The sequence below is a fragment of the Astatotilapia calliptera genome, chromosome 20, assembly GCF_900246225.1.
Source record: "Astatotilapia calliptera chromosome 20, fAstCal1.2, whole genome shotgun sequence".
NCBI classification, from domain to species: domain Eukaryota; kingdom Metazoa; phylum Chordata; class Actinopteri; order Cichliformes; family Cichlidae; genus Astatotilapia; species Astatotilapia calliptera.
This window is the reverse complement of record NC_039321.1, coordinates 14748948-14776368: the sequence shown is the minus strand read 5'-3', so window position 1 is coordinate 14776368 and position 27421 is coordinate 14748948. Positions and strand designations below refer to the sequence as shown.

At 39.6% G+C, this 27421-nt stretch overlaps 3 protein-coding genes across 9 annotated transcripts in view; 2 read left to right on the top strand and 1 right to left on the bottom strand.

Annotated features, from left to right (window-relative positions):
- The first annotated feature begins 417 nt into the window (after positions 1–417).
- Positions 418–4232, top strand: plpbp (pyridoxal phosphate binding protein). Its single transcript, XM_026153597.1, has 8 exons — positions 418–604; positions 1196–1303; positions 1403–1438; positions 1519–1594; positions 2111–2251; positions 2332–2474; positions 2595–2693; positions 3063–4232. The coding sequence occupies exons 1-8, from the start codon at positions 515–517 to the stop codon at positions 3252–3254; spliced, it is 885 nt and encodes a 294-aa protein (XP_026009382.1). The 5' UTR covers positions 418–514; the 3' UTR covers positions 3255–4232.
- Positions 4233–4304: 72 nt separating this feature from the next.
- Positions 4305–12549, bottom strand: tmed4 (transmembrane p24 trafficking protein 4). 2 transcript variants are annotated; one of them, XM_026153598.1, is made up of 5 exons: positions 12325–12548; positions 10574–10674; positions 7725–7850; positions 5869–6015; positions 4305–5756 (listed from the first exon to the last, which is right to left on the bottom strand). In XM_026153598.1, the coding sequence occupies exons 1-5, from the start codon at positions 12485–12487 to the stop codon at positions 5607–5609; spliced, it is 687 nt and encodes a 228-aa protein (XP_026009383.1). In that variant the 5' UTR covers positions 12488–12548; the 3' UTR covers positions 4305–5606. The 2 variants fall into 2 exon arrangements, with proteins under 2 accessions (XP_026009383.1, XP_026009384.1); XM_026153599.1 differs by lacking the exon at positions 7725–7850 and having other exon boundaries at positions 12325–12549.
- ikbkg (inhibitor of nuclear factor kappa B kinase regulatory subunit gamma) overlaps positions 11690–27421 on the top strand; it is a 28869-nt gene continuing 13137 nt past the window's right edge. Inside the window, exons 1-10 of one of the 6 annotated variants that reach the window (XM_026153592.1) lie at positions 13985–14114; positions 14329–14375; positions 14923–15063; positions 22009–22283; positions 22723–22797; positions 22914–23015; positions 23459–23644; positions 24516–24577; positions 24806–24853; positions 27266–27368. In XM_026153592.1, coding sequence (XP_026009377.1) covers positions 14925–15063; positions 22009–22283; positions 22723–22797; positions 22914–23015; positions 23459–23644; positions 24516–24577; positions 24806–24853; positions 27266–27368 — 990 coding nt within the window. In that variant the 5' untranslated portion in view covers positions 13985–14114; positions 14329–14375; positions 14923–14924. Of the gene's footprint in view, positions 11891–13984; positions 14376–14922; positions 15064–22008; positions 22284–22722; positions 22798–22913; positions 23016–23458; positions 23645–24515; positions 24578–24805; positions 24854–27265; positions 27369–27421 lie in introns of those variants that run through there. The other 5 variants (XM_026153593.1, XM_026153591.1, XM_026153595.1 and 2 more) reach the window with 5 other exon arrangements.

Below are 27421 nucleotides of genomic sequence, written 5' to 3'. Positions count from 1 at the left end.
ATACAAATTTTTTTTACGCACACCAAATTTTTTACGCCCCCAAATCTTTTTACAATACAAATCTTTTTATGCAGCACCCAAATCTTTTACACATACAATCTTTTTTTTACACATACAAATCTTTTTAACTCACACACAAATCTTTACACATACAATTCTTTTACGCACACACAATCTTTTTTAACATACATCTTTTTAAGACAAAAGTTTATGAACCACATTTTGAGCCCATAAAAAAGCAGCCAACATTGTCTTTAAGAGAACTACTAAAGACTACACAAATAAATGACTAAACCTGTCTTATCCTAATGCAATTCTCACTCAGGTTTCAGTTCCGGTGTGTTTGAGTGCTGTGTGCATTTGTAATCATAATGCGCAAATGCTGACGGCGGGTCGACAGGGGGCGCACTCCGGACGACTGACTTCCCGTTCAGCTAGACTTTTATTTTGAAAGCCGAGTGTCGTCAGTGCGGACGCGTTTCTTTACGTTCTGTGTCATAGCAGTTTTAACGGAATGTGGAAAGTAGCGATGTCGGAGGAAGTTGCCAAGGCTTTGCAGTCGGTAGTGGAACGGGTGAACCAGGCGGCGGCCCGGCGGCCTAAGGTAACTGCAGGCCGGGATGCTCCTCTCGGTAGCGCCTCTGCCTTCGCTCCTCTCTTGGGGCCCTGAGAAAAACGTGCTGCGGCAGCACGAATCGTTATGTAAGGCTGCCAAACACTTCAACCTTTGAATGGGAGACAGTCGGGCTTGCGGCAGCACTTTCATAACACCCCATGCGTGACAGTGCGTGCGGGGAGCATGGTACACGCACTCTGGCTGTGTTTGCGTGTTAGTGGGTACAGATGATGTCTGTCAGTTACTCATTCCATTATTGTGTGACTATTGCTCTATGGGAAACGTCCACGAGTGTAGATGTCCTTTTCAACAAGTGCCACTCCATTCAAATAGAATCAAGGTTGATGTAGGTCACAGCTGTGGGAACATGCTGTGAGCTGGTTTATCTAAATGATGAGGAGCAGCTGAACGATCTGTAGCAGGATGTGGATGCAGCCGGAAGCATCGTTGTTTTGGATGATGCTGACAGGGTTGACTCACTCCTCTGCAAAAGACCTCTGCTTGCATGCTGCATCACACGCTCCTCTGCTCATGCTCACTGATACGGATGAAAAATGAGCTTTTGTTGTCCTTCCTCAGACACTACCAGCTGTACCACCCCGCCTTGTAGCTGTCAGCAAGACAAAACCCCCAGAGATGGTTGTGGAGGCCTACAAGCAAGGGCAGCGGAACTTTGGGGAAAATTATGTGAGTGTGCAACACTGCCAGCATCTCTGAATGACCTGTGAGGAGAATGAAGGTGGACAGTAATACAGATGATTGACGTTGCCCTTCATTTCTCCCTAGGTTAATGAACTTGTTGACAAAGCTTCAGATCCTCTGGTAGGTTCACATATTTTAGAAGATTGGATTGCTCCTCCCCCACCGCAGACCTTGACTTTGTTTCTTTTCCCTTCATCCAGATTTTAGAATTGTGTCCAGAAATCAAGTGGCATTTTATCGGCCATCTACAGAAGAATAATGTCAACAAACTTTTGGGTGAGTGACCATCAGCTCTCTCGTAGAGGTCACAGACCTGTGAAATGCTCTCTCAGAGTGCTTTGTGGTTATTCTAAGGTTTTATGTAAACCTAAAAAAAACCCTAAAAACATCTTGTCGTTAGCAGGTCTGAAAATTGGGTAGATAGAACCTCAGATGAACAACAACACGTCATATTACACTGTCATTATCTGTTTTAACAAAACAGTGTTTGAAAAAAGTACACTCTTACTGCTACCATAGTAATTAAAGAGAGAACAGTCAGGTACTTCTAATCGTTACAAGCGCGTCTATAAAGGCAGACTTTTGTCAGTGTGATCATTTGGACCATTCGGGTGTGTGTGTTAACAAAGGGAACACAATCAGCAGTGATCTTTGAGAAGCAGTGTGGGAAGGGCCATGACGCTTGTTGGGTGTACTTTCTCTTTACCATGACTGTACCAAATTAAAGCTATTTCTAAATAAATAAGTGAATACATACAACAGCATGATGCCCTTTCATCCTCATTTTTGCAGGAGTGCAGAATCTCTTCCTTGTGGAGACAATCGACTCTGCAAAACTGGCTGACAGGGTCAACAGCTCGTGGCAGCGCATCAGAGGAGCCAGCACACAGAGGTTAAAGGTCATGGTTCAGGTCAACACCAGCGGAGAACAGAGTGAGTGCTTCTTGGGTGTGACGATCTGATCACCAACACTGCTGCTGTTACGTGAACAATGCGTCAAATGTTTGTCTTAGGCAAACATGGCTTGCCACCAGAGGACACGGTCAACACGGTGAAGCACATAGTGACACAGTGTCCCGCCCTGCACTTCTTAGGACTCATGACCATTGGGCGCTACGGCTATGACCTCACTCTGGGGCCCAACCCAGACTTCCAGGTACGAAACAATTACAGAACGGCTACATTTACCTGTGGTCATTTTTGTGTGCACCAAGAAAAATGAAAAACACTATTAATATTAGTGTCAGTCTGTAATCCTAACAATACACCTGCACAGATGCTGCTGAGTCGGAGACAGGAGGTGTGTGACAGTCTGAAGCTGCCTACAGAGGATGTAGAGCTGAGTATGGGTATGTCCACCGATTTTGAACATGCGGTGAGTGTCACTCCTGTATGGAAGCTGGTAACAGCAATTTAAAAAAACTTTGTGTCCAAATTCTGAAATCAAATTTCTTTTGATTGACTTTGATTAAAGTCAATGATCCTCTGTAGGTCATGAATGTGTGTCAAACCCCACATCAGCACATACATTGCATTTCCTAAAAGTTGAACTTTGAAAAAAATGTCAACATTGTACCGGCACTGCAGAAAAGATCAGTGGAGTCATCATGAAAATCTGACTGTCTGCACAAACATTTGTCCTTGGAGACTCCTCAGCATTGTTGCTGATATTTGATTTGAATCTGCACATCCTATTTTCCTCCTTTTTAACTGTTGTTTTTGTTTTCTTTGCTTCCATATAAAGATTGAGGTGGGTTCCACCAATGTGCGAGTGGGTAGCATCATATTCGGCAACAGGGAGTATCCCAACAGTGCACTGAACACTCCTAATCCCAGTCCTGGTCCCAGTCCAGTTCCCAGTCCTGAGAAAACATCTAAGATGGTGTCAGAAGATGCCGCCAAGAAGATGCAGCACCTCACCGTGTCTGAACGCTAAGAAAGAGCCTCTCCTTCTTTGAAATACCTTTAATTAAAAAAGCAAAACAAAAGAGCTCTGCTCTTCACATGCAGAACGAACAGAGCGGTGAAGCAGATCTTTTCCACACAGCCTTGTGGAGCTAGGATTGAGGAATCCTGCATTAATTGTAAATTGTATTTGCCTAATCCTAACTTTTTGTGTGCCCTTGTTGCAGTTTAAGCATTAAAGTGGCATTTGGCACAGAGCTAGAAAACCTTTTTAACGTTGTTTAACAAGTGTTATTAACGTTTAGTGCCCTGACTTGCTCCTCATGGAAAACCTTTTAGTCAAGATAACTGGATACAAGACAAACTACTGAAAACACGACGACTTCAGTGTTTTTGCGTGAGGTTTCTTTGGATTCTTGTGCTGGTGTGTGATATTTTCTACTTTTCCACTCAAACACAGGACGGTGCTGAAATGTGTCTCCCACAGATCAGGACCTCCACACAGCACAGTGTACCACTCTTGTTGAACATATGAAACAAAGACCTGATTTAACAAATAAATCATTTATCCCTTTATAATGACACATTGTATTGTGTGTTTGATATTGTTCTGTTTGGTGTGCCAAAGGTGACAAAACTCTATTCTTGATATTAATAAACCTGAGCGTAAACCGAGGAAGTGTTTCTGTGTAGCAGTCTCGTGTCCGTGCTGTGGTGCTTTGGAGGTGAGTGTGAGGGTTAACCTATGCAAAGTGGTGATTTTGTTTCATCATCCAACTAGGTTTTCACACTGCAGCTCTGATGGTGTAGCAGTGGTTTATTTACCGGTATCACAAGATCTGTGTGGGTCTTGTTTGTTTTTTTTTTCTGTCAACATGGGGAGAAAAAAGGTCAGTTTGTGATTTAATGTGTGGTTACTGTCCTACCGAGGCATTTCAGCATTGTTTGGTTTGGAATCTGGCTCACAGGGAAGCTGAAGCCAAGCAATAAATTTTATTGTTGAAACGATGATCCATTTGCTGTGTATTTCTTCTCCTTAGGACAAAGTGGCGCAAATAACAACAACAAAAAAAAGTTCAGCCAAAGTTTTTTTTTTTTATTTTTTTTTTATTAAGCATGTGAAACAGGCACCCAGACCACAGTAAAAAACAGAATATTTCCAGAGTGGCAATTTAACATTTCTGAAAAGGCTTTAGTGCATATGATATCTATGGATCTGAAATTGGATCTAAACTCTGCATTTAAGAAATGATCAGAAATCTTAAAATGCTGTCCTGCTAATGTTTGACAGTCAACTTGGCTCTAGCCCAGCGCAAAAAAAAAAAAGTCACAACTGTTCAATAAATAAGTTTTGTTGAAACACAATCTAGTGTCAGGAATGATAAGTGTAGAGGCTCTTGTAGTATTAAATCCTTGTAAAAAGCATTAGAAAAGGGCAGCCAGTATCTATACACACATTCCTGTTGTTAATATCATAAACTGGCTCTACAGATAGATCTGGTATACTACAAACAATACATTGTCTGTAGAAAGATGGATGGTAACACTTTAACATTTCATTTCACACAAACAAGCAGCATATAAAAGGTTTATAATATAACTGTAAGCCTATCTCGACGAGTGGTTTAATATTGGTATAGCTTCTGTAAAGCACCTGAAACAATATCAAAGCTGTAGCTCTAAAATATTCAATAGGTTAAATAAATATTAATATTATATATAGCTAAATATAGCTATAGAAACTCACAATGCATTGAATAAATCAACCTAATGTATATCACAGAATCATGATGTCATTGCTATTGTGGGCAAAGTATCGTGAGTTAATCTTTGAATACCTGTATGTGCGTATTTAACACAGTTCTGGAATAATTATAAACTATTTATTATGCTGCTTATAAAAACTAACTGGGACTCAAGCACTGAAATGGGCGCAAAAGGAACCAAAGGCATTATAGTATATGCAGAAATGTATGTACCTGATGAGTACAGCTGAAATCCTATGGTTAAAAGTTACAAAACCTGTGTGAAACTATGTGTAACACTAACAATGACCAAAATTAAATACTTATAACAACTTCAGCATTCTCATTTTCCTTCATATACAATCACAAAAATGCTTTTTCCTGCACTTTAAGATAGAAAAGTGACACGTCCAGTGTTGTCAGGATTACACAACAAACCGTTTTGAGTTACTGTGGAAAAACTAAAAGGAAAGGAAAAAGCCACATTACCCGGGACACAAAATTGTATCTGCAGATTTGCGCGTACCATTTATGGCTAATATTAGGACCAAGTGTCTCCTCCTACACCTTTTTATTTGGGTGAGCAAAGTCTGTCTGCTCGTGTCATTTCACACTCACTGATTCTGTTCACACTCACGTTACACCAGTTTCTTGGCCTCAAAGAAGCTCTTCAAATGCTTCATCTGCCAAATACCAGTGACGATGAGGATGACCGTCTGAGCAATGGACCACCAGAGAACACGCTGGTTGGTGCTCTCACTCGTCATGCGAAAGCGCTCCTCACGATACTGCAGAAGAAAACCAGCACATTCAAGTCACTGCAGTGGCTTCAACTCCAATACTTTTGACATAAAACAGAACTGTTTTGGGTTTTTTTGGTTTTTGTTTTTTTTAACTCACCCTCTGGTAGTTTTGCTCCTTCTGGATCTGTTCGACTTGGTCCAGCAGCTGTCGGACTCGTAGCTGCAGCTCGGTGAGTTTGTCCTTAGCTGCAATTTCAGGATAGTTGTTGGTATGTTCTCCCACTTGAATGTCCAGATGCACTCTCTACAGTAACAGACACTTCAGATTTACATGTTTTTCAGTCAACTTCAGATCAAGAACTTCCTTAGAATAAGCTAAATTGATGTACTAACTAAAACCTTAAGTTTTATTTGGGAAATGGTGACTACAGCTGCACACTGTCCTTATGAAATAATTTTTTTTAGACCTTAAAATTTCACTCCTGTCTGGAAGCAAAAAGTAGCAGGTTCTCCTTCCACAGAAGAAGAACGGTGACATCAGTGGGATTCTTTGGTGCTAATGTATCCTTGATATCCTTGAAGGTATCAGTTCATGCAGTGCACTGGCCTGCACCACGATTAGTATAAGACAGGGGCAGGGATAGCTCAGTAGGTAAAGTGGTCGCCCCATGATCGGAAGGTCGGCGGTTCGAATCCACTTAACGGCTACCCTGAGGTACCCCTGAGCAAGGTACCGTCCCTACACACTGCTCCCCGGGCGCCTGCTTAGTGGGCTGCCCACTGCTTCACTGAGTGAATGGGTCAAATGCAGAGAAAAACAAGTAATTTCCCCATGGGGATCAATAAAGTATCCATTATTATTATTATTATTATTATTGATTATGATGTTTTCACTCAAAGCATAGTTGAAATGCTGGTCCCAAGAATATTGAACTGTACTGATTTAAGAACCTCAGCTAATCTGGTGGAAAAACCTTCCAAGAGGCTCGAACAAAAGGATCAGAATGGGCTTAGGTCATTTCCAGCATAGCTCAACACACCCATATTTATTGGTGTTATTTTACAGCACATACATTATGTTCTCTGGATACTGGCATATTGTTTGCTACTTCAGTCTGAGGTGAAGTGCAGACTAGTGCCAGACCAGACAGAAAGTTAAGAGGCTTTTTTTTTATATATATAAAGATTAAAACAAACAAACAATATCAGTGAAAACTATTTTTAGGCTCACTGATGTGCCCAAAAAAATATATTAACATAAGTCTAAGATGTATGATAATAAATAGGTAATGCAAAAATACAAAAAGAGACAATACTTTTAATTTATCTAAGGTAGCACTGTGCTTCTAGTGACTTGACTCTACATTTACGCTGCTGATCAAACAGCATTAAGGTAGGCTGCCACTGTTGTTGTTGTTTCATTGCGTCTAGGGTTAACTCACCTTCAATCTCAGACTTTCTGAGAAATTTAAGTTTTTAGACACAAGTAAATGTGTTATCTAACACTGTTGTGAAGGTCAAATACTTCAAAAAGGGTGACAGTTTTCATTTAAGAAATCTGGTCAACTTTGTATTACAAGGATTATTTATCAGTTATAAACTTACCCTTATGTAGCTAGGGTTTTACCATTACTTTAAGACCTAATTCATCAACTAATTTTTTTAAATCACTTAATTGAATAATTTAAATGTAATTCAGCTCATTTTTTAGCTACTTTTAGCTAGCAATTTCAAACTTACCAACTGAAATTGCTCAAATATAAACAATCTCTACCCATTATAACCATTTATACACTAAACTTGACTAAGATCACACTTTTTGATTCTTTTTCTTTTTTAATGATTTATCAACTACTTTTAGGTCGTTTATTTTTTAAACTACTCATTTAATGTACAGTTTAAACATTTATACACTGCTTAACATTACTCAGTTATTGTTAAACAAATGCTAATTATTTTTAATGGAAAGCAGTCTGGCAGTTCAAAAAGTCAGACGTGCACTTCTGCACATACCAGTTTTCCACCTCCAAACAGAGCCATCTTGGTAGAGTTTGAATGCAAACAGATCTGATGCTCTCCAGGTGTATGGGAAGTAAATGTGAACCGTCCATCCGATCCATACTGACGCGAAAGGATGATCTGGGGAATGTGTAAGCAGCAAATGCTTAGATTTAACTTATATGTTCCATGTGCAGGTGTGTATTAGAAAACTATGGAGCTACATTGGTATCAAAAGGGTTGCAAAAGTGTATGTTATAACCAAGAAGGGTAAACTAAGATTTACAAATGTGTGTTCGTACTCACAACTGCAGGCTCCAATCCATACAGGTGTACAAAACTTTTTGAATGAAGGTAAAACTCTTTTGCAAATGCAAATATCCAAACCTGAATAAATACTCATCATTTATGCACATTTTTAAGTTCAGCTACATAAATTTTATGATTTTTGCTTTCAAAAGGCTTCCTCCACAGATCAATTCAGAGATGCACAGAGGGGTTTGGGACTCTTTTCACAGTGTCAGCTTAGAACAGATCCACAAACGTAAGCAGCGTTCAAGTCCTGTTAAAAAACTGGAAGATCTGGCAATCTTGTGGATTTCTGCATTACTTCAAACAACACAGACATTTTTGTTTTCTAAATACACAAAAAAAAAACCTGTCACCCTTCACTTACAGATCCTATACAGTAATATACAGTGGGGCAAAAAAGTATTTAGTCAGCCACCGATTGTGCAAGTTCCCCCACTTAAAATGATGACAGAGGTCAGTAATTTGCACCAGAGGTACACTTCAACTGTGAGAGACAGAATGTGAAAAAAAAATCCATGAATCCACATGGTAGGATTTGTAAAGAATTTATTCGTAAATTAGGGTGGAAAATAAGTATTTGGTCATCTCAAACAAGGAAAATCTCTCGCTCTCACAGACCTGTAACGTCTTCTGTAAGAAGCTTTTCTGTCCCCCACTCATTACCTGTATGAATGGTACCTGTTTGAACTCATCATCTGTATAAAAGACACCTGTCCACAGCCGCAAACAGTCAGACTCCAAACTCCGCCATGGCCAAGACCAAAGAGCTTTCGAAGGACACCAGGAAAAGTATTGTAGACCTGCACCAGACTGGGAAGAGTGAATCTACAATAGGCAAGCAGCTTGGTGTGAAAAAATCAACTGTGGGAGCAATCATCAGAAAATGGAAGACATACAAGACCACTGATAATCTCCCTCGATCTGGGGCTCCACGCAAGATCTCATCCCGTGGGGTCAAAATGATCATGAGAACGGTGAGCAAAGATCCCAGAACTACACGGGGGGACCTGGTGAATGACCTGCAGAGAGCTGGGACCAAAGTAACAAAGGTCACTATCAGTAACACACTACAACGGCAGGGAATCAAATCCCGCAGTGCCAGACGTGTTCCGCTGCTAAAGCCAGTGCATGTCCAGGCCCGTCTGAAGTTTGCCAGAGAGCACATGGATGATACAGCAGAGGATTGGGAGAATGTCATGTGGTCAGATGAAACCAAAGTAGAACTTTTTGGTATAAACTCAACTCGTCGTGTTTGGAGGAAGAAGAATACTGAGTTGCATCCCAAGAACACCATACCTACTGTGAAGCATGGGGGTGGAAACATCATGCTATGGGGCTGTTTTTCTGCCAAGGAGACAGGACGACTGATCCGTGTTAAGGACAGAATGAATGGGGCCATGTATCGTGAGATTTTGAGCCAAAACCTCCTTCCATCAGTGAGAACTTTGAAGATGAAACGAGGCTGGGTCTTCCAACATGACAATGATCCAAAACACACCGCCCGGGCAACAAAGGAGTGGCTCCGTAAGAAGCATTTGAAAGTCCTGGAGTGGCCTAGCCAGTCTCCAGACCTCAACCCCATAGAAAATCTGTGGCGGGAGTTGAAAGTCAGTGTTGCTCGGCGACAGCCCCAAAACATCACTGCTCTCGAGAAGATCTGCATGGAGGAATGGGCCAAAAAACCAACTACTGTGTGTGCAAACCTGGTAAAGACCTATAGTAAACGTTTGACCTCTGTTATTGCCAACAAAGGTTATGTTACAAAGTATTGAGTTGTATTTTTGTTATTGACCAAATACTTATTTTCCACCCTGATTTACGAATAAATTCTTTACAAATCCTACCATGTGGATTCATGGATTTTTTTTTTTTTTTCCACATTCTGTCTCTCACAGTTGAAGTGTACCTCTGGTGCAAATTACTGACCTCTGTCATCATTTTAGGTGGGGGAACTTGCACAATCGGTGGCTGACTAAATACTTTTTTGCCCCACTGTATGAAGGTTAATATATGGTTCAAATATGCTGCTGCTTCCTGGTGGATGCTCTTCCGCTACAAAAACAGCCAATCAGTATGCCTCTGCGGATTGGAGAACAGCACGATAAGCCATCCCTCTGGCTCATCCTCTTAAAAGTTAGTACAAGATAACTATTCTGCTGTATAATCGAAATATAGATATAATTCAGGTAATGTGGGATAACTACATCTGAATCACCTTACCAGTCTCAGAACACAGCACAATAGCATTCATCTTAGCTTAATGACTAACAAACATATGTAAGATTTATGAAAGCAAAAATGATCAATTTAGATAGCTGAACTTAAAAATCTGTGTGTCAATGATTAGCATTTATTCACGTTTTCATATGTGGATTTTGTAAAATTGTCTTTTGTTTTTCAAATTGCTTTGGATTTAGATTTGAGCACACATTTTTGACTACTCCAAAATACAAATTGTACCATTTTGCAAATCTTAGTTTACACTTGTGGAACATAGAGCATTCATTTGAGAATAATTTCACTCCATGGAAAATTACCTCTCATGTGTTTACCTTTGTGTCTGGATCCTTGATCTCAACATGCATCCCAAGACCAGGGGTGGATGGAAGGAAGGAGCCGGTTTGTTTGTCCCACAATTGAGTCCTGTACTTTCCTTTTAAATAAATAAAAAAAAAAAAAAAAAACAAGCAAACATACCATCAATGGATCATGTAATCATTCACTTCTGCACTGCTAACACAGCCAGTAAAGTGTGTTTATATTAAACATACTGTTGAAAATACTATCATAACACTGAACAAGGGTATTTACACAAGATGTACAGGGTCAGGACATAAAAACACATTGAATGGTAAAGCATAAAAAGCAAAATGTAAGTAAGTAAACACAGTTTATTTTTCTTTTTTTTATTTCAAATATTTGATGCATTAAAGTGTAAATATACAACAGTTCTCAGTGGATCTGTAGTTTTAACAGCCTTTAACATTTATGCATGTTTGGGTATAAAGGCAGATTTCACTTTTGGAAATGCTGGAATTCAGTTTTCTGACGTTCTAAAAAGCATTCATGAAAATAGCGGAGTCAGCTTAAGATCTTAAAAATGCAAGTGGAACAATCTCTACATCCTGACAATATGCATATTTCTGTTCATGTCAGGCAAAAAATTGTTTTTAAACACAAAATTCACAAGCTAGTAAATGTATCTGTGTACAGAGGCCTAAATTGGAATTTCTAAACTCAAAACACCACTGCTGCAGTTAGTAAAATCACTGCTGGCAGAGTGTTGAGAGCAAGACCAAAAATATTAAACTGTAAGGGCCAAAACACTCAGTAGAGTTAACGGAGTGTAGCATTATAGAGTCACCTTTTTTTTCTTTTTGGTTCTTTTTTTTTTTTTACACCTAATTAAAGCAGCATTTAAAAAAACAAACTCATTTCTGAGATCAATTTAAGAATGTTTTAGTATTCTGAGTGCAGCTGAACCCTTACACACATCCTAAAAATGCATAAATACATAAAATGCAAAGATGTGACACATATAAAAGCCCTGTAAGGTAAGTACAATTTTGTGGATACTGTTCCTAAAATTGGTTTAAAAAAAAATACTGTCATATATTAGGTGCATCACCATCATTCTGTTCAGATTTCTAGTAATATGAATATTGTTACCCAGTGTGAAAAAGAAATTGAGTTTCGACAATTTTTAAATAAAAAAGTCTTGGTGAAAGCGTGTCATTTAAATCTATTACACCATAAAACTACAGTAAAGATCCATATGCTTAAAATGTACCGAATCAAGTGTACTGTGAAGGTTACTTGCCACAAATAGATCTGCGGGGAGCAGTGCCAATGCATTCATCCGAGTGAAGGTAAAGCTAAACCTTCTAGATGTGGACAAATTATGAATTCAAGGCTGGCACAAATATTTACAATACTATTTCGGCAATACTTGACACTAATATGGGTTGTTTATATATATATATTTATACGTATGTTAACCCGTCCAGTTTTACCACGTACAACTCCAACTATGCTAGCTTCAGGTGTAAAATACTGTTTAGCTAACTAAGATTAGAAACTCACTTTAACATATTTTTTAAGTATAAAGAGACAAACCGATTGCCTCTTTAGTAGGCCAAAACTTGACAGTTTGCTGCTTAAACACTTTTAACCGGTGTGAACACCGTGAAGAAGTCTTCGTGTGGTCCCCGTTGTCATTTCCAACGCAGCATCTCTGCTGCAGCCAGCTGTTAGCGTGTACCGTTAGTTAGCTAGGTTATGCTAACAAGCGAATAGTCCTTACCAATAACCATGGTCTCATCCGGAATTTCTTCAATGAAACATTTTTTCTCCGTCTCCCCTATGTGAAAATAAAGGCTGTCACTTGGATAAATCCAAGCTAGTAATAAAATAACTCCAGCAGCCGGGAAAGACAGCATCTTGTGGCCTCTTTCACTTGGGCGCATCAGCACAGGAAGTTGTAAAGCCGCTGCGGCTACCTGACGTTTCTCTCTCGGTGAAAAAAGGAAGGGGATTTCCTAGTGTAAGGAGGTGCCCTGAGTTTAACCTCTCAGGCACGACTTTCTTCCACGCTCGTCCACGATTCACCCCGTGAATAAGTTTTATATTTTAGTGCACAGACCTTTTTAATAAATTCAATAAATAGATCTAAAAATCCTAATCCTTAATCCTAACAGAAACCCACTGTATTATGAAAAAGAAAAACATATTAGTAGTGACCGAAGCCTCATCTTGGAATTGTTGGATTATTCTGATGCAGTTGAAACCAGTTTTTTAGTAAAATGACTAGATGTTACAATGCCTGATAATGCATTGCTTTAAATGGAGAAAATCTTGAGGGATGGCTGTTATGAGAAAAGGCAGCCCAGAAACTTTACCAACGGGACACATCGTTGTGTGCCTCAACTTTCGGTCTTTTACCCAAACTTATCTGCCATTTTTCCTCTCTTGGTTAGGTTTAGGGATCAGAGATCTGATCTAGGTTATCATATTAAAATTTGGGACACATCGTCAATAGTGGACATTGGATTCATCAGGTGTTTCAGCCATTATCACTAGACACCCTCATCCATTGAGGCCCTGCAGGGTTGATCAGGCCCCGGAGTGTGTCAGTGGTTTATGTTAAATTGTTATTTCTCTTCTTCTTTCTTCTGTTTAGTATTTTGTCTTAGGCCTTTTTATTGACTTGATACAAGTGAGTTCTGTTTCCTTTTTATAGTCCCTCAAGGTGACAACGTCGTATGTTTTAGAAAGATATTAATAGTTTCATTATAACTAATTTCAGTTTATACCCAAAATATCTAACCAGCTTTAGTCACCGAAGTATTGTCCGCTAGTACTAATGGTATCAATATTGAAAGTTAATATTTGTATATATGCCACTGTTATGTCACTTAGCTGTGTATCTGTGTAATTTAGGCATGAAATCAGCAAAATCTGTAAAACTGGTCATTTAAGCTATGAGCATGTTAGCTCTTTTAAAGCTTTAAGCCAATGAGTGATAGTGATTGCAGGCTGGTGCCACAACAGTACAGTACATTTAACACTTGAGTTGATTGATTTTATTGGTCTGAGACTTAGGTGGTGCAGAGCAGCACCTCATTGCGAGACTGACACAGAAAACTGCGTGACTGACCTGACACATTCAATTTTAGCATGCAAGCCAATAAATCAATTATAAAAAGGATAATGAATTACTCTAAATTACTCTAAATTACTCCATGTCATGATGGTTCCTGTCAGATAAAATGCTGACATTTTGTAAAATAAACCACATTTTGTTTTAGTTAACAGCCCAGTTTATGTTAATGTTTTAGATATAATGGGCAATCCGTTTCAGTTAAAATGGGTCACCATTTGAATTGAGTTTCAGAAGATATTCTATTAATTCTAATAAATAATGGGATGTGAAACGTTTCAAACTAGCAAGACTTAGGGGTTAGCCTGAGAGACTCAGCTCAGGGTGAAATTTTTCCTCTCATTTCCTGCGCGAACAACACTCGCTTCAGCTTTAACAGATAGCTCAGCCCATGTCAAACACGTTCAGTCCGTTGGAATAATATTACAAACCAGGTACAATATCTTTCTGAAGACAGACAGCTCGTTAATGTAGTTCTAGTTTAATGTCAGTCAACAAGTGCCTAAGTTTACTTTGTTGTCTTTTTGGTTTGTTATCCTAGCTAGCTCATTAGCTAAGTCGCTAGCTGTTTAGCGCCAGCTCCCAGCTCCCCGATGCTGGTTTAATTGCGTTAAATACCCTTACTAACAGTTTGTATGTGACTGACAGCTGTGTTGTCTGATACTCTACGCGACCGGAGTGAAAAAGAAGATTGGGTAAGTGAAGTTTCACATAGTAATGCAGCTACATTACCTGCCAGATGGGCTTAGAATTAGTACGGGAGTCATGTTTGACCCTGTTTGTTTAGTTGGGGAGAAAATAAGATGTTTATAACGTTACCTATAACACAGCTGGGGCGATCTGGTGCTTTTGGCTAAAATTGACGACTGGCGTTTATACTTTAATTAATCTACATTTGTGTCGAGTCCATTGCCTCGGTAATGCGGATGACGTAATGTTTTCCTCCATTCCTGTACGTGAGCTCAAAAATCACTTACATTTTATCTTTGACTCGTGAAGTCTATCATCAGGTCAGATACCCATTTCACACACATGCTGGACTTGGATTTAGACGTTGTATTAAAGTGAAAATGAAAGTTTACAGCCTGGGCCGCCTAAAGGGCGCTGAGGCCTGGTCTGCCATGTGTCATGTGATGAAGAATGCCATGGAGGTCATCGGCTAATTGATGTTCAACATTAATAACGGTTTAGTTAAACAAGAAATGTGCTTATATGTGACGTAATGTTGATGTGTTTCTGCAGTGATGGTGCAGCCACAACCCGATGGCCCCATGCAGTGGGAGATGTCCGGAGAAGAGAGTGGAGGGACCCTGAGGGTCCCACCAGAGCTTGCAGCCAATGAAGTGGTGACCAGATTGTTGAGTGACAACCAGCAGCTTAGAGGTAAGCGTGTTCAGACTAAAAAAAGGTCTCTTAAAAGAATATCGCTGCACTGAGTGATGAGCTCAAACAGCAGATGCAGAAAGAAAGAAAGAAAGAAAGAAAGAAAGAAGAAAATCTTGTCCTTTAAAAGTCATTTTAGAAGCATATTTGTGTGGTTCATTATTTTAAAGCATTTATCTACATTAACTCTTCGATTCAGTGGTCACTGGGATATACAAACTGTATGCAGAGATAACACATACTTTCAAAGGTTACAGACAAGCTTTTTCCCCCCCCTAGAAGTTCTGTTTCTATAAGCATCTTGGCTCTTAAAGTGTCACATCTCATTCTTACAATGTCTCTGGTGTTAGTCACATTTGCATGGTAAGGTGAAGACCCTACAGCATAATAGAGGGAAAACCCCAAAGAGCAGACAATCCCCTATGAGCAAGTATCTGATGATGTTGGTGAGGCAGAACTATCATTTAACAGGAAAAGACGTCCGATTTGTACATTTGTTAAAAACCTCAATCTATTTTCAGATTTCCTAGTGTAATGAAATCTATAGATGTGTACGGAGATATTAATGGCTGAAAAATAGAAAGTTCATGAGTTACAGATATACTTGTGCCGCTGTAGATGGAAATATCTGTGGGAACGCTTTCTCTCTAACTACAGGTCATTTACACACTTGTATACTCAATTCCAGGTCTCAGTTTGCAAGCACATGTTACTTAAGATACAAATTCCTTTATTCACATTTACAAATTAGTAAGCATTTATGGAGACCTAATGATGCATGCAATGAAGTTGAACAATTCTTCACACCTGTTTGCAAGTGTTTTGACTACAACAGATGCCTCACAAAGCAGCAGGATCCCCCTTTACCTACACCACAAATACAGACAGAAAAACATAAGCTAGATCAGCAGAAACATGGAGGCGTTGATTCAATGAGAGCATCCTCCTGCTCTCTTGATATTTTACATGGATCTTTGTTTAAAAATGTCTTTCAGTCTATCGGTCACTGTGTGCTTACAATTATCAATACCTCACTGATTTCCGGTCAGGTCCCTGTTTATTGTAAGAATGCTGTTATTCACCCACTGTTAAAAAAAAACCTAAGCTTGACGCTACAGACCAATTTCAAAATTACCGTTCATTGCTAAGATTTTAGAAAAGGTTGTGGCTAAGCAGCTTATAGCTGTTCTAGATGAATACAGCATTCTGGATGAATTCCAATCTGGCTTTCGTAGATCTCACTCTACTGAAACTACACTTCTTAGAGTCTCCAACGACATTTTGATGAGATGTGATGCAGGAGAATGCTCCGTTTTGTTGATGTTGGACCTGACCTCTGCCTTTGATACTGTGGACCATCATATTCTGCTAGATAGGCTGAGACACTGGCTGGGTATATCAGGGGCTCCTCTTCAGCACTTACTGAGCACTTTTAAGGACATTTCGTATCACTGCTATGCAGATGATATTCAGTTATATATCTCCTTTAAGCCCCATGATGTTTCCAAGCTACAGATTTTGCATAGGTGCATAGACTCCATTAGAGGTTGGATGGCTGGAAACTTTCTTCAACTAAATGAGGAGAAGACTGAAGTCCTTGTTTATGCTCCTAAAACATTTGTTCCTAGTGTTATGGAAAACTTGGGTCCACTTGCTACATTTGCCAAACCTTCTACCAGGAACCTTGGTGTTACTATTGACTCAGCTCTGACTTTGGACACTCATTTTAAAGCTCTGGTCCGCTCCTGTTTTTATCACTTGAGAAACATTGCTAAGCTGAGTCCCATTGTATCGCGCTCCGAATTAGAAATTGTCATTCATGCATTTGTTTAATCTCGTTTGGATTATTGTAATTCTTTGTTTACTTGTTTATGTAAAGCCTCTTTGGAGCATCTGCAAGTTGTTCAGAACGCTGCTGCAAAGCTTCTGACCAAGTCCTCCAACTACTCCCATGTCACACCCCTGCTGATTCAGCTGCACTGGCTCCCTCTTAAATTCAGAATCCACTTTAAGGTTTTGACCTTGACTTTCAGGGCTCTGCATGGACAAGCACTAACATATATAAGTGAACTTTTACATCCATACATTCCCAGCAGGTCCCTGAGGTCACGTGACCAGGGCTTGCTGGTTGTCCAAAACACAAGGCTGAAAACAAAAGGTGACAAAGCTTTTGTAACTGTGGCCCCCAGACTGTGGAACTCTCTCCCTTTGAGCCTGAGATCTGTGGACTCAGTGGTCGCTTTTAAAAAAACAGCTAAAAACTCATCTTTTTAAACCTGCTTTTGGTTGATTTTTATTTTTATGTTTTAGCTTATGTGAAGCACTTTGAGATTTTTATCTTGAAAGGTGCTATATAAGTAAAATTTTACTTTACTTTACACACCTTGTGAGTCACAGCACTTTAACTGTGTCCAGTATATAGTATGGTATGCTCGGTATGCTTTCTCTCTCAAGATAAGTGCACAAAAAAATACTTTATTAATGTAAATAATGTGGTGTGTTTACTGAGTACACATTACTGTTTCAAAGGAACATTTAAACAAAGTATTTTCAGTCATTCACTGTTGAGTTTATAGAGTGTAAAGAGGAAGCTTTCTATATTCAGTTATACAGCAAACTATCTGAAGTTAACTAGCATTAGTTGGCGTTAACCTTTATATGCTGCAGCTCATGTAAATTAATTCAACTGAGAAATGTTTTTACTGCTAATAAAGTTGAACATTTATTTTGTCAACATTTGTATAATGGTAAACATGACTAATAGACACAGTAGCGAACAGGAAGGCGAGGAAAGAGTCAGCAAACTGAGTCTGTGTCATTATTTAAACTCTATGCTAGGGCTGCTCAATTAATCGAATTTTAATCACGATTACGATCTGGGCTTTCACAGATCATTAAAAATGACTGAGCTGATTATTAGCACCTCCCTCGTGCTTTACTCTCGCGCTGCTCCGTGCGGCAAATCGAGCGCACCTCTCTGCATTTCGAACACACATCACAACAATTAAGAGGACCCGAGGGAAGCTCGGAAAGCTAAGCAGAAGTTATTTGGAGAGGAGAGTGACTGCTAGTGATGTGCAATACCACGGATTTCCTTTCCGATCCGATACCAAGTACTTTTCAGGGTGGTATCGACGATACTGATCCGATACCGATACTTTATACAAAAAAACGTATTTTATTTATTGTATCTCAAATTATAGCGTCATAATGATTACAGGTCATCAGATTACTTGTTCTTATCACTTAATAATGCATAGTTCATCATATGGAAATAAAAAAAACTGAAGTTGTGCGCTATTTGAACATGTTGCCTGCCTGCAGCACTAAAGGACTCTGTGAGAGACGTGTGTCTCGCCCTAGCAGCACCTGTCCCTCTCCTCCTCTTCAGTTCGTCTCAACATACGCTACTCATATTCTGTGATATGATTTACTCTGAGGTGTTTGACAAGGTTAGTGATGTTGCCACAACCAAACATGCCAACCCTCCCGATTTTTCCGGGAGCATCCCGGAGCCACCATTCTCCCGAATTTCCACCTGGACAACAAAATTGAAAAACCATATCGCAGAATTCATAGCGCGGCCGAGCCAATTCCAGTTTCCAGCAATGGCGGCAGCTACTTAGTTTTAATATTACTCTTATTTCTCTTTCTGGGTCGCAAAACCCCCCCCAACTTTTAACATGTTTTCAGGTGAGAATGTAGCTGTGTAAACTTCAATTATCTGAGCCAATCGACACATCGTCTTCAAACCCCCGCAGGCTTTCACTACTCGGGTTAAACATGATATATAAGTCACTTTGATAACTTAAAAATGTTATTGTTTGGGTTTTACAGTGTTTTGTTTGTTCGTGAGTAAATCGGTTTGGCTGAGATTAAAGTTATTAGATTAGATTAAATTAAATTTAACTTTATTAATCCCTCAGGTGGGTTCCTCCGGGGTTTTCACACAGCTGAATAAACACCAAACAGAAAACTAATTAAAGAAAGTGTGAGACGGTCGAGAGTTTACGCCAGCGCCTGGTTATATTTTAGATAGCAAGGAGCAGACGGCTGAGTTTCACTCCACCGAGGGAACTCATGACGTACTACCCGGCTTTCTTTAGACCGTGAAGGGCGGGTCCTCAGGTGGAAGCAGCCTCTGAATTTGGACACCCCCGCTGTTTCGGTGACATTTAACGTATTTTATCCGATAAATAAACTCTGTAAAATGTGCCCTTTTGATTGTCTCCCTAATTCTGAGGTCTCAAGGTTGGGAAAGTATAGCCACAACACCTCACTCTTGGAGCACTTTTTTGCCACATGTATCGCAAACCATGTCTCAGCTGTTTGTGGAGGTAAAATATGTCCGCACAATTAGGCTCAGCCATTGTTGTGAGTGCGCGCGCCAAGGGGCTGCGAGCCATTTATACAGCCGTATTTCGCACATGACTATGAAAGGCGGAAGAGGAAGTAGTTCCTTTGAATGTAGAGAATCCGAATGTTATAGTTTCTTTCCACTGTGTTGCTGTTAGTGATAAACTACAAATTAACCCTAAATGACTAAAAATATCGATATTTTAATGTGAGAATCGATTCTAGAACATAAATGACTGGTATCGGAGGAATCGATATTTCAGGATCGATCCGCACATCACTAGTGACTGCCGTTGGTTGAAAAGAGAGGTAAAAAAAACTTCAGTGGTGTGGAAACATTATGGGTTCGCAGAGTCAGACGTGGATCAAGTAGACATAGTGTGTAAACTTTGCTACGGTGTCGTAGCTGCACCACAGAGCAACACTGCAAAGTTCTCTAAACATAGATGTTTACATTTTTCATTTATTTCTTATATTGCAAACATTTGCACTGTTATCAGTATTTGCACACTATTTTATATTATTTTTTAAAGTCATTATTCAATACATTGTTATTGTTAACCCTTTAAAGCCGGTCAGAGTGGCACGCTCCGTTTTGCATAACTATTTTTAAATCCCTGTAGAACCATAACTGCATAAGCTAGCGCAATAATTTTTTTGCATATGAAACCGGAGTTGTTGTACTTACATCTTATGCCATCAGCTGGTCCTCGGTCACGGTTTCCCTCCACATAAAGCTTTGCAAAAATTGCATAAAAGGGCTTGCAGGAACAAAAACATAATATTCCAGAAACACGCAACGCGAACTATTGCATGTCCGCCATTTCCTGCCCGAAACCGGAAGTGACGTAATTTTCGCGGAAAATGTCGTTTTTTACTTGTAGGCCTTAAAAGCCTACAAGTAAAAAAAACTACAGTTTCTGGAATGCTTAGAACTCGAATTGCACTGCTGGAAATAGTTTATTTTGATGCACATGCTGTTTTCTTTGCGAATTTGCATCACAGGATTGTTTTTTGTTTTTCCTGCCGTGTATAAAAATTGCTGTATCTCCAAAATAAAACTATGAAGACACTCAAAATAAATTTCCTGTTGTTGTAAACTAATTTTTGCAAATTTTTTGTATTTAAAGTTTTGATGGATAAACCTCTTTAATTTCTCCAATTAGAAATATATGTAAAAAAAATGTTTGTAGTTTTTTGCACTTTTTTGCAATTAATGTAGTTACTATGGACTTAATGCATACATATTATTAAAATATGGGCTATAACAGTTGTATTGATGTATAGCAACTTGAAATGCTCCCAAAAATGGCACTACAACATGTAAAAAAATAATATAAGCTCTGGCGGACTTGGTTCTATGGTAGGTCTTAAAGGGTTAAATAAATATCGTCAAATAATCGAGATCTCAATTTCAGTGAAAATAATCGTGATTATCATTTTTGCCATAATCGAGCAGCCCTACTCTATGCTCATGTTGACATCAGCTATTGTTGTTAGTCAGTTAGGAAAGGGTGTCATAAAAATAAAAGTCATATCTGAGTGCATTTCCAAGAACTGAGCAAGAGTTTGTAAAAGTATAATTAGATTTGATGTGTCAGTGGAACAGTTTTTCAGTTAAGCAAATTATATTTATTAACATTAATTCAAGGAAACCATCAGCAAACTAATTCAGTTACTCAGTAATATCATTAACACGCAGTCGTGTGAAAAGCATAATTTTCACACACCGAAAGTACACCCTTACAGCAGGTGTGACCATTTCTAAAAAAAATTTAAGGTTGCTGGTTTTCAGGTGCATGTTAACACAGGAGTGTCCTATCAAATTTACCCCAAGGTCAGTGCATGCAATGCTAAGGGAGATTACAAAACCCTGAAAGCTACTTCTCAGACTCCACCGGCTTCAATTAGCATGTTTAAATTCATGGATTGACAATTAGAAAAGGACTAAAGGAGTATGGCTGTACTGGAATGGTTCCCAGGAGAAAACTTCCTCTCGCTTAAAAAAAAGATGGGAGCATAGCTTAGCTTTGCAAAGTTGCCTCTGAACAAATCACAGGAACTCTGAAACAATGTCTTTGGATAGATGAGAGCAAAGTGGAGATTGTGTTTGGTTATAATGCACAGTGGCACATTTGGTGAAAGTATTATAGAGTCAAAGCTGAGGCTCTCTATCTGACAGCTAAAGCTTAGCGTAAAGTGGGGTCATGCAACAATGGGACAGTGATCTCAACCACATCGCCAAATCTACACTAAAAAACCTCAGAAGAATCAAAGCGTTGCAGTGGCCGAAAGTCCAGACATCAGCCTGCCTGAAATGATGTGTTAGGACTACAAGAGAGCTGTGCTTAAACAAGTGTACAACTAAGTGAAGTGGAGCAAAGAGGAATCAGTGAAATATCCTCCACAATCGTGTGAGAGACTGATAGTCAGGTACAGGTATTTCTGCAAGCTACTGAATCACAGTTTCACAGATTTGTCTTTTACAGGACTTTGCAGAGCCTGTGAAATGATTCTTTTTCACATGACTGTATTTAGTATATATTAGTCTCCCCCATCTCCTTTTACCACCTCATTCTGTTCCCACAGAGGCGCTGCGGCGGAGCAACCTGGCCTTGCGTCAGCGCTGTGAGGAGATGGAGGGATGGCAACGAAGGACAAAAGAGGAACGAGAGTTTCTCAGCTGTCGCTTCCAAGAAGCAAGGTCCCTGGTGGAGAGGCTGGCCCAGGAGAACCACTCCTTACAGAGCATGGTGAACGGACCTGGCTCCTCCAACACCTCGTCTAATCACTGCTGCAGCTCCAGCCAGACTGAAAACCCGCAGCTACGGACAGCCAGGAATGGACCAGTGGACGGACCACAGGTTGGCTAGCTGGAAATTGATAATTATTAGTCATGTTTCCATTTACCTACTTTCAAATTTACAAAGGCAAGCAGACATGCACCAAATCTGTGTGTCCTGTAGATGTATATAAGGCAATCCTTACTCACACGGGTCTTTGTGTGGCCCCTCAGTACAGAAACAAACTGTTTTAGCTCATCCCCCCTTTAAGCTAGCTTTCTTTTGATTGGCTGTTCCTCAGTAACGAAATGCTTGGGTAATAGGTGGGTGGGATTTTTTTGTATAATAGCCAGAGATTAACATATTAGGGATATCTGCTCATATGACAACATACAGAGCAAAGATTTTAAAAAAGGTCTTCTTTTTTTTAAATTTTTTAATCCTGTTTAATACGAGCCTCCATATATATCATGGGAAAGGTGAGAAATGGACTTTTAATCTTTTCCATTATGTCTCTCAGACTCTAGATCAGCGAGAAAAGAAGAGAGTCGAAGATACAGAGCAATGCACACAGACATCACCGCCTCGCAGCCTGGTAAGATGTTTGTGTGTGTGTTTGTGGCTCATGTTCATGTGCTGTCATGGTCAGTCAAACTCTGTTTTTTTTTTCTGCTCATATTTTTCATCTAATCAGTGTGTCTGTGTGTCTAGGATAACACAAGTGTGCATAGCTCATTGAGTTACGCACAATCCTCTCCCCCCATATCATTTTCAGATGAACTGGGAGATATAATGGGCAATGACAATAGCCAGGTGAGCCCGGTCACTCCCATCCTAATTCTACCAGTCAGATCTCTAACGCTGCACCTGCAGCCCTCACACATCCAGTTTGAGCTTTCCTCACCTAATCTACAAACAGTGGCTGAGGTCAAAAATTGTAACTAATAGAAAATGTGACTAAAATGACATTGGCAGCAACTGAAGTGTGTTGGACTGTGTTTTACATTCAGCAGCATAAATTTTGAGGTCAAACGTGGGGGTTTTTTGGACAACACTCAAATAAAATTTGGAAAAGACAGTAACACAGTTTATCCCAATCACAACCTCTCCTTTTCTCCTTATCCACATGGTGTTGGATGTTTCGGTGTAGTTTCGGTGCTGAAGCCCACAACGAACACGATCCATTTTTCTCATTCTTCTCTGTATGTTCATCTATTTAACCCATCTCTATGCCACTTCCATGTTTTTCTCTGGAGCCTGTGGAAGGTGCAAACGAGTTCCTGCAGCTGCTGAAGAGCCACAAAGAGAAACTGGAGGAAGGGATGCGAGAGCTGAGAAGGAAAAATGAGGAGCTAGAGAAGCAGAGGGACGAGGGAGAGAAAGAGAAGGAGCGAATGCTTCACTGCATAGACCAGCTCCGGGGTAAACTGGCCCAGGCACAGGTAACGTTGATATCCAGGCACATAAAAGTCTTTCAGATGAGTCACTATGGTAAGGTAGTAATGTAGATGATCCTGGCAGCGTAAAGGGAACATTTACTAGCAAAACAATGTGTGAATGTTCTGTTTCTGTCGCATAACTTTCCAGATTTGTATAGCATGAACTGCCACTTGGCCTTGAATGTAACACCGAGATGCTACTGTAGATAATATAGAAGTTAGTTGGCATGTTAAGGTAAAAGTTAATATGAAATCACAAATACAATAATAAGTAAAATCGGTAAAAATATTAATAATATAAATACCAAATATTAGCAATGATTTATCGGTAATGTTACTGTACCGTGTAGCTAAATGTGCTGACCTCTATCATTTCGCTCACGGATGCTGCTGCATGTAATCATATTTGAAATATGATTGAGGTGTTTCAGGTTTTGGATTGGTAGTCAGACAAATCAGCTTCATGGTAAACAAAAACTAATCACATCAAAAATAATAAAATAATTTTGAGTGGCCTTCCTAAAGCCATGACAGAACAACACTGTTTAGGTTACGTTGAAGATTCATGTCTCAGTTCCACCTGGTGGCTTTCAGCCTCCTTGTGTGTTCTTAGCATAAATGTTAAATAGCAATTAGCACTACAGTTAATAATAACATTTGAAAACATGAATAAAGAAGATTTAAAAAATGATAAAAATGTTATCAGAAGAAATCTCCTCACAAAGTAATGGCTTGTTTTCCTCTGTTGCATTTTGCGTGTCACTGGTAGATGTGACCTTTCACTGCTTGCAAATTACAAAAGAGATAACGTGATGATAAACACAATCTGTTTTGTCGTCTGTGACGTGGAAAAACTTGTATGACTGTTTTACAGACGAACAATGTTACTGAGGAGGTTGTCCAGCAGCGCTCTGAGGCACAGCACTCGTCCGACTGGTATGAAGCATTTTCACTTAAGCGCACTGTTGGAAACTAACAGCACTAACTTTACTTTCTGCTAAACCTTTAACACAGTTCTGTTTAATGATACAGAATATCTGCAGAGAATTGCTCTCTTTTGGAAAATGACACCAGCATGCTTTTTGATTGCTTAAAACAACAAAAGCCTCACTTTTGAGATGCTGTCTTCCTTCTCCTTCCTCTCTTTCTGTTCCTTTTTTCCAGCTCTAGCCTGGCTAAGCTCACAGAGCAACTTCAGGCCACACAGGGCAGGTGAGCCCGCAGTTCTGTGTGGCTTTGTCTTTCTCACTGTTTGCACGTCTGCTTCCTGCTCTGCTGTCTTCTCCATCACTGCAGGAGGTCTACCTGTGTGTCTCTTATTCTGAAAAAAGCCTGTTTTCCTTGTTTGTTTGTTTGTTTTAGGAAATGTATTTGTTCTTATTTCATTTATTTTATTAGAGCTGCCAAACTTCAGCTCACAGACCAATAACACAATAATGTTGTAACACAACAGCAATGATTTGTCCAGTGTCATCTAGTATTTTATCTCATTCATGATTAGGGATGGGTATCGAAAACCGGTTCTTGTTGAGAACCGGTTCCCACTTTTATAAACGATTCCCTTATCGATTCCAGTCGCCCCGAATGACGTCATCACGTTGAGTAGCGTCTTTTACCCAGTAGGAAACACGGCGCCTGAGCGGCACAAACGCTCAAAAGTTTGGTTACACTTTATGAGAAAGGATGACAACAGGGCAACGTGCAATACTTGCAAAGTAGAGATTTCATCAAAGGGAGGAAACACTACGAACATGCAAAAGCATTTGCTCAAAAAACACGCGATTGCGTTCAAATAAAGTCGTGTTTTTGATCCGCTCCGGACTAGCGAAGCTCAACCCAGCAGCAGCGGTAGCGTTTCCACGTCCTCTCCCGTTAATACTGCAGGTAACTAATCAATTAGCATTGCACATTATGTTAGCGCGATTTACCTTATTACAAAACCTGCTATTACTGTGCGTTGCATTTAGATAACCATGATGAGAGAGACAGAGTCTGGCTGGCTCAGATGCTGGCAGTTCTCGCTGCAGTCTACCGGTAGCGTCTCCTTTCAGGCCAGGATAGACGAATGTCACCGAGCAGTGTCTAAGTTTGTGGTCAAAGACTTGCACCCATTTGCCACAGCAGATGCCCCCGATTTCACTTTGGTAAGTGAATGTGTTTAATTGTAGGCAGGACATTACTGGATATTCTTGTGTAATTGCTACAGAATAATTTATGTTAAACTTTGTTATTGCTACAGGAGAATATTTATTTTATTATTTTACATATACATTTTTTTCCCTGGGGACCCTGTGACACCCCATTGAAGAGCCGTAGGCTGTGGATCTCTTAAGATCTCACTGTTGGGTTTGTAAGGCCATGTTACTCCTAAATTTCTATCTTGTTCAAAGAGAAGATATAAAACACAGTTCTAAGCTAATCGACTTTAGTGTTCTCCTTTTTAAAAAAAAAGAATCGATAAGAGAATCGATAAGGAATCGAATCGTTAAACAGAATCGAAAATGGAATCGGAATCGTTAAAATCTTATCAATACCCATCCCTATTCATGATTTCCAAAAGTTATTAAAAGACATCCTATAGGGCTGCACGATTAATCGTTAGAAAATCGCGATCTCGATTCATACTTATGTGCGATCTCATTTCCAAATGACAACGATTTAAAAAAAAAAAAAAGACGACGATTGTACCGCATTTTGATCTGCATGAAAACAAGCGCTCACTCTTCCTGCTCAACAAATGGCAAGGGCGGAGCCTTATACCACGTGATACAGAAGCTGTGCCATGTGATGCTAAAATTAGCAGGGAAAAAACAACGGAGAGCACGTCAGGGATGAGGAGAAAGTGACAGGAGAAAATCCATCCCGGTCAACCACCCAAACATCAATAACAGGAACCTTATACAACGCTTCACGTCGAACTCCCGCAGGCACAAAGAAATTACGGAGGCTATCACTTATCACCTGACCAAAGATATGGCTCCCATCAACACTGTGCAAAACGAGGGATTTAGGAAAATGATCAACACCCTAGACAAACGCTACACAGTGCCGTCCTGCAACTATTTTTCTATTGTTGCACTACCTGCTCTATACACGCAGTGTCGAGCAACGGTGGAGACGGAATTACAAGCAGTACAACATTTTGCGGCAACAACAAAATGTGAGACATTTATTGTTTTTATGTTCAGTCTCAACTGTTACGAAGTTGATGTGCAGTTAATAAGTGCAATAAATATTTATACTGGAAAAGAAAATCGTGAGAGAATCGTGATCTCAATTCTAAGCCAAAAAATCGGGATTCTCATTTTATGCAAAATTGTGCAGCCCTAACATCCTATAAATGTTTAATCCAGTAATGTACAAGTACAATATTTAGATTTTCTTACTACTTTAAATTAATTTATTTTTATGTCAAATCAACCGGTCTTTCAAATTGTGCTTTTATAGAAAAGATCAGCTCTTTGCATCTAATATATAATGATATGCAGTATATTGTATATACATGCTGTCTGTTTGTATTAGACAGTAATTTAAAAAGGGCATTCCTATATTTATTTATTTATTTATTTATTTTTCAATATTTGTCACTGTCACTGCCTGTTACAAGTGATTTTTATTTTGTAGGTATCGGGAGCTGGAGGAGAAGCTTGATTACCTGCAGAAGAGCTCAGCTCAGAGGGACAGAACTGAAGCCCTGCTCAAACAGAAGGACAAGGACTGTGCCCAGGTATCACATGTGACTAGCTGTCATTTTTACTCTGAAAGCATAAAAAAATCTTC